The sequence below is a fragment of the Choloepus didactylus genome, chromosome 21 (assembly GCF_015220235.1).
Source record: "Choloepus didactylus isolate mChoDid1 chromosome 21, mChoDid1.pri, whole genome shotgun sequence".
In the NCBI taxonomy this organism is placed as follows: domain Eukaryota; kingdom Metazoa; phylum Chordata; class Mammalia; order Pilosa; family Megalonychidae; genus Choloepus; species Choloepus didactylus.
The window spans coordinates 26,409,680-26,415,679 of record NC_051327.1 but is presented as its reverse complement, the minus strand read 5'-3'; the positions used below and the strand labels follow the sequence as shown (position 1 = coordinate 26,415,679).

The following is a 6,000-nucleotide window of genomic DNA, read 5'->3' as shown; positions in this document are numbered from 1 at the left end:
GGCCCCTCAGAGCCCCCCACTCAGATAACCCCTGCGTGCTCTGTCAGGGCGCCTGCACGTGGGAGCCCCTCGGGGCCTGGGCTGGGTGCAGCAAGTGCTTCCTGGGCCAGGGGCTGGTCGTCTGCTGCTGCTGGGGGGGGCTGCGTTTCCTGGCTGGGAGACGCATCTCCTGGCAGAGTGAGCCGAACGCGTCTCGGCCAAAACCTGGGGTGGGCAGGTCAGGAGAACAAGTGGCCAGCGGGGGCCGGGCCCGGCTGAAGCATCAGAGAAGACCCCTTGGCTGGGGTCCCCAGGAAGCCCACCGATCGCAGGGCCAAGACAGCAAAGAGAAGGAGCCTGCGGGTGGAGCAGGGGGCGGCCGGCGAGGGGCCTGTTTACTGAACCTCTCAGGTGCCCGGGACACCCACCACGTCCCAGCATCCGGGCAACAGCTGGCAGAAGCCGGCTCCGGGCCAGCTCCTGAAAAACATCCGTTTGTAGAAAAATAGACGTTTCCCTCAACAGATGACTTCCGCAGACGTCGAGGGCCTCCCTAAGACCGGGGGCATGTCCAGTTTATTCTGGTTGTTCCGTCCGAGTTTCCACCTGAGGGCAGCTCAGACCGGTTAAACGGAGTCCTCCAGGCAGGAGGATCCAACGACAGAAACATGACGGAGCGTCTGCCCTGGAGCATGTCGTCGTCTATGAAGATAACCTCTGGCCAAGGAGGGGCCGAGGAGTCTCGGGAAGAACCGAAGCCCCAAACCCAGCTCCGTGGCCCCCACTGCTGGGCAGCGGCCAGGCTGCACCGAGGGTCCCGGAGCCCTCCCTCCGCCCGCTAGGAGAGGAGCTGCAGCACCTGCCGCACACGCTGTGTCTTCTCCGCCAGGAGGGTGTCTGGGCTGCCAGCCCCGGCCTCATCCAGCTCCCGCATCAGGGCCTCGGCCTTCTGCACGGTCAGCTCACGGGCCCTGCCCTGCAGCCCCTCCAGGTAGGCCAGCAGGGTGGGGAACTGCTCAGCAGGGACCTGAGGAGAGGACAGACACCGGGGGCTGGGGGCGGTGCTGGGCACATGATGGAGAGCAGCAGCAGGGCAGGATGCCCCCAGCACAGCTGCCCCGGGGCCCCTGGGAGTCCACAGCCAGGCGGCTGGCACCTCGGGGTCCACTCTCATGCCAGGAGTATATTCTCTGACCACAACAGAATGAAATTATAAATCAGTAACAGAAGGAACTTTGATTTGGTTAATTCACAAGAACGTGGAAGTTAAAAGCACACTGATAAATGACCAATGGGTCAAAAAAGAAATTAAAAGAGATTGGAAAACATTTTGAAATGGGTGAAAATGAAAGCACCACACACCAGACCCTGCAGGCTCAGCAGGGTTCAGAGGGAAATTCACAGCTGTGAACAGCAGCATTAGAAAGACCTCACATCAGCAACCTAAGTTTCCTCCTTAAGAAACTAGAAAAAGTAAAGCCAATGAAATCCAAAGCAAAGGGAAGGAAGGAGACAAAGATTAGAGCAGAATCAATAGAAACAGAAAAACAACAAAGAATATTAACAAAACTAATTTGGTTCTTTGAAAGGATGAAACAAATGGGAAAACCTTTAGCCAGGCCAACCCAGCAAAAAGGAGAAAAGACTCAAATCAGGAACGAAAAGGGAAATGTCCCCACCAGCCTCACCAAAATAACAGAGGCTACGAGAATACTGCAGACAACTCCCGCCAACAAATTAGAGAACTTGGCCGAAATGGAAAAATTTCTAGAAAGACACAAACTACCAAAAGCAGAGAAACCGTAAAGCTCTTGACAGGAAATATGGGAGTACATCTCCAGCCTTGGTGGGGCCACGGCATTTAGATGCGACCCCAAAAGCACCTTCCACAAGAGGAGGGAAAGGGCTCTGTCAGAACTCAAGGCCTCTGGGCTGCCAACAGTCCCCGAGGAAGTGAGGGGCCGCCCGGGGAGGGGGTACTGACAGCTGCCGCCCCTGCCAGTCCGGACGGCCCCTGGCCTCGCCCCAGGCTCCCGTATCGTCCCGACCCTGGCCAGGGTGTGCTCCCTTTTACTCAACGCGGGGCACCGACACCTCCAACTACTAATGTGGAACCGTCTGCCCCTTCGGTTGTGGGGGGCTGGGCTGTCACGTGTGTGCAGGTGCGTAAATGCTGTGTCTTCCTGATGCGGTGGCCCTCCCGTCGCTATACGCGTCCCCCAGCAACACCTGCAGTCTCAGTCGGCTTTGCCAAGTCAGGCCCGGGTGGGGCTGCAAGGAGGGCCTGGGTGCTGGGGAGGAGGGCACACAGGGCCTATACAGCTCACCCTGCCGGCCCGGCAACACCCACCCTGCCTCCCCTCCTCCAGGGGCCCCGGACCCCAGCACCAACCTTGTCGCTGTCGTACATGTGCAGCAGGAGCCACGTCTGCCGGGTCTTCTGGAACTTCCAGTTCTCGTGTTTTTGGGCCCAGCTGGGGACACACCAAGGATGAAACATCTCAGGGTGACAGAGGAACTGTGTGCACTGGGGGCCTCTTCTCTGGGGGAAGGGACCCCCTCCCTGGGCTGTGCCCAACCTCAAGTAACCCCGCCAGAGAGCCCCGGCTCAGGCGCTGAACCACCAAGGGGCTGGGGGATGACACCCCAAGCCTCGGGTGCAGATACCAAGCCAGCCAGCGGCACCGGGCAGCAGCCTGTGTAGGGGTCTTGTGCTGGGGACAGTGCTGGCTTGGCCCAAACTCTGTGCACGCAGGGCTGAGCCCCCACCGGGCACGAGGTGGAGGCTGCATGAACCACAGGCTTCCACAACCCTGAGGCGAGGTCATTCCACACACACGGTGGCAGAGCGTGCCCCCAACGTCTTCCTATGGCGAGGCGCCCCAGGTTTGGTGCTGAGCCCGCACGGCAAGCACGGGTTGAGAGCCCCTGGGAAATGACAGCCGCAAGGCAGGGGCCAGAGGCAGGAGACCTGCTGGTCCTGACCCCCCACCCCGACGGCAGCAGCAGGAGCAGCCCAAGATGGACCCAAGGGGGTGGGTCGGGTTGGCCGGGGGCACAGCGCCCACACCACTGTCTGCCACACACCCCGGCCGCCACAGGCTTCTGGGCACAGCTGGGATGCGAGTACTCACGCTCCCGTCCCACCTCCCTTCCTGGTTCCGCACTCCAGGGCATGGGTGGGGCCTGTTCCTCTGGCCCCACGCCCAGCCGACCCATCCCAGGGCTGCCGGGCAGTTTCCAGCCTGCCTGATGCCTGCCCTCCACGAATTAAAACAAGGAGGGGTGGCAGAAAGTTCCAAATGGAGGACGCTGTGCATGCCAGCCAGGCGTCCTCAGGACCCACGGGGTGCAAGGTGGCAGGGGCTCTGCAGGGGAGCCGAGCAGAGTGTGTCCAACTGCAAGTGCACAGAGCCTGCGACCCCCGGGGCACACGTGCCCCTGGAGGCCCACCCAAAAGCGTTCCTGCCGCCTGCCTGGAGAGGCAGAGCAGCCCACCATGAACCTGAAGCAGCCCTGTCTGTCAGCTGCGAGGGGCCCAGCACCAGGTGCCACTGGCAGCCCAGAACCTGAGGTGCCCGAGACACAGCAGGGACGGCTCCCAGGTGGGCTCCAGCTGCCCCTCACGAGTGACACCATGCATGCACTATTGCAAGTGCAGATCCCGGCCCCACCCCACCGCGACTCCCTGATCCCTGGGCCCCCCATGCCTCCCCACTGTCCCCTGTCTCTGGCAGCCCTGCGGTGACCGGCCCCCCACTCTGCCCAGCCCCAGTCCTCATGCCTTGGCTGCCCCGGGAGCACAGCCGCTGCCACGCGGGCCCCACCTGGCTGCAGGCGCAGACACTGCCTGACGTCATCACTAGACACCTGCCTCCCGCTCGGTGCCCCCATGCTGCTCTCCCTCATCTTCTCGCCCCCACCTCGCTTGTGGGTCTGAGGAGCTGTGGCCCACCTTGGGGCACCCCTGGCCCCCCCCACATCCAAGACCTGTGCTGCCTTCCTTCAAATGCTCCCCGACTGGCCTCGGTCCCGCTCCAGGGCGCCCGCCTGGGTGTCGCTGGGAAGTGGACCCAGGAGAGGACAAGCCTCTGCTCCTCCACCGAGAAGCTGGTTCCTCCTCAATGGCACGAGGACCTGCACACCCAGGCCCTGTTCACAATTGCTTGCTCAGGGGGTTTGGGGGACTCGAGGCGCAGGTAGGGATGCCAGGCCCTGCAGTGTCATGCCCGGGGGCTTCCGGACCTGGGCTTGGGTCTCTCCGGTCCCGGGTGCCCCTGTGTCTGGAGCCCCCCGAGCCTGAACAGCTGGGCCAGAACCCTCTCCTCGAGATCTGTCTCCGCACAGCACGTCTGCACCCTAGGCTGTGCCCAGGGCCCGCCCCTCCAGTCCCGTGAGGTAGCACACGATTGGGGCATCTGCAACCTTGGCGGTAACATCGTGAGGCTGCCCAGCACCTGCTGCACGAGCCCAAAGCAGCTCCGCAGCCTCTCTGCACTACAAACCCCGGCGGGGAGCATCGCATAGAGGGAAGTGTTGGGCACTGCCCGCCGCTGGAGGTTCTGGCCACACCTCAACCTGGGGACTCGCTTCACAGAGTAAAACTGGTATCTTGGGAGAAAGTGAGTTTTTAACAAAAGCTCCTACACTGTCCCGAGGATGGCCTTTCTGCTTCGAGGCCACCTCCGGGCTCAGGAGTTGGCAGTCTACATAAGCAAAGGGGCCCGTCCTGGCCCCAAGAGGCCGCTCCCCCCAACTGCACCTGAGCGCTTTCCAGCCACACGCGTGGGTGGCACAGGAGCTGCCACGAAAACCCTCCTGGAGCTGCCGGAGCCCACCTTCTGGGCACCTCCAGACCCCCTTCTCCCTGGAGGCCCCGGTGCTTTCCTTCTGCCCCCTGGGGGACATCTGGCATCAACAGTGCCTCCTTATTCTGCTGTCAGGGCCCAGCCCAAAGCCTTGCGTGGTGACAAGGGCTCAGGGCCTGCAAACTCATGCCGCCGGGATCCCGCACCCTCCAGCCGGGGAGGCCCTGCAGCCCAGGGAGCTCGTGCTGCTCACTTTCTCACCATGGCACTCCCCCCTCCATGGCCAGCTCGGCCAGTCCCCTTTCCTGCCCTCTTCTGAGCCCTGAGGGTCCTGAGCCCCCTCAAGGGCACTGTGGGCTTTTAGGAAGAGCTGGGAGGTCCCGGACCCAGCGATGGGACTACTGGACGCCCTCCTCGGGGAGTTCTCCATCAGCTGGGGTGTGGCCCCCTCCTGAGAGATGGGGTGGACGTGTGCCAGCTGTCTGTCGCCAGATTCCCCTGGGCCGGGCCCTTGGCACACAGGAGCCCGGAGCTGACCGACGGGAGGCTGGCCCTGCCCACAGCTGCCCCAACTCCCGCGCAGTGCCCCTCACCAGGGTCTACCTCCCCCAGGGCCCTCCCACCTCTCTCCGTCTGGAAGTTGCTGGTTATTTGCAGGTGAGCCATTCTGAACAAATCCAAGTGACTGCCAGTGGAGAGCTCCACAAGCAACCCCAAATTATCACGAGGCACTGGGGGCAAGAGGCGGCTTCTGGCCGTACAGGCCCCCACTCCCCCGCCACGGCCTCCACCCCTCACCTGTTACTCATGGGCAACCCCCAGGCTCCGGCTAAGGGGCCTATGGGAGGTGGAAGCCCCAGGGAGAGGGGGCCTCTCAGAGGGTGTGAAGGCCGTGGCAGGGGTGGGGGGAGGCTTGGGTGCCAGAGCTGCAGGATCTGCCTTTGACCCGGACGTGGGGCAGTGATGCGGGCACTTCACAAGGCCAGGAGGAAACGGGGATGGACACTCCCTGCAGGCCGCAAAGCCCTTGCTGCTCACAATCACCACAGGGAAAGGCCAGTCACACTGAGGCCCCCACGGCCCTCCCACACCAAGCACTGGGCCCCTGGGTGGTGGCCGACACCTCCCCATGAGGAGGGCCTGATGGAGGGACAAGGAAGGGAAACCAGCACCAGGCAGGGACGCGCACAGCTCAGAGGCCGCGAGTGACACC

General features: G+C 62.9%; 1 protein-coding gene across 1 annotated transcript in view; it reads right to left on the bottom strand.

Moving 5' to 3' along the window:
• Positions 1-520: 520 nt before the first annotated feature.
• Positions 521-6,000, bottom strand: part of C21H7orf50 (chromosome 21 C7orf50 homolog) — a 109,670-nt gene continuing 104,190 nt past the window's right edge. Inside the window, exons 5-6 of the mRNA XM_037813765.1 lie at positions 2,372-2,453; positions 521-1,006 (exon numbers count right to left, since the gene is read on the bottom strand). Of these exons, the coding sequence (XP_037669693.1) occupies positions 818-1,006; positions 2,372-2,453 (271 nt within the window). The 3' untranslated portion in view covers positions 521-817. The remainder of the gene's footprint in view (positions 1,007-2,371; positions 2,454-6,000) is intronic.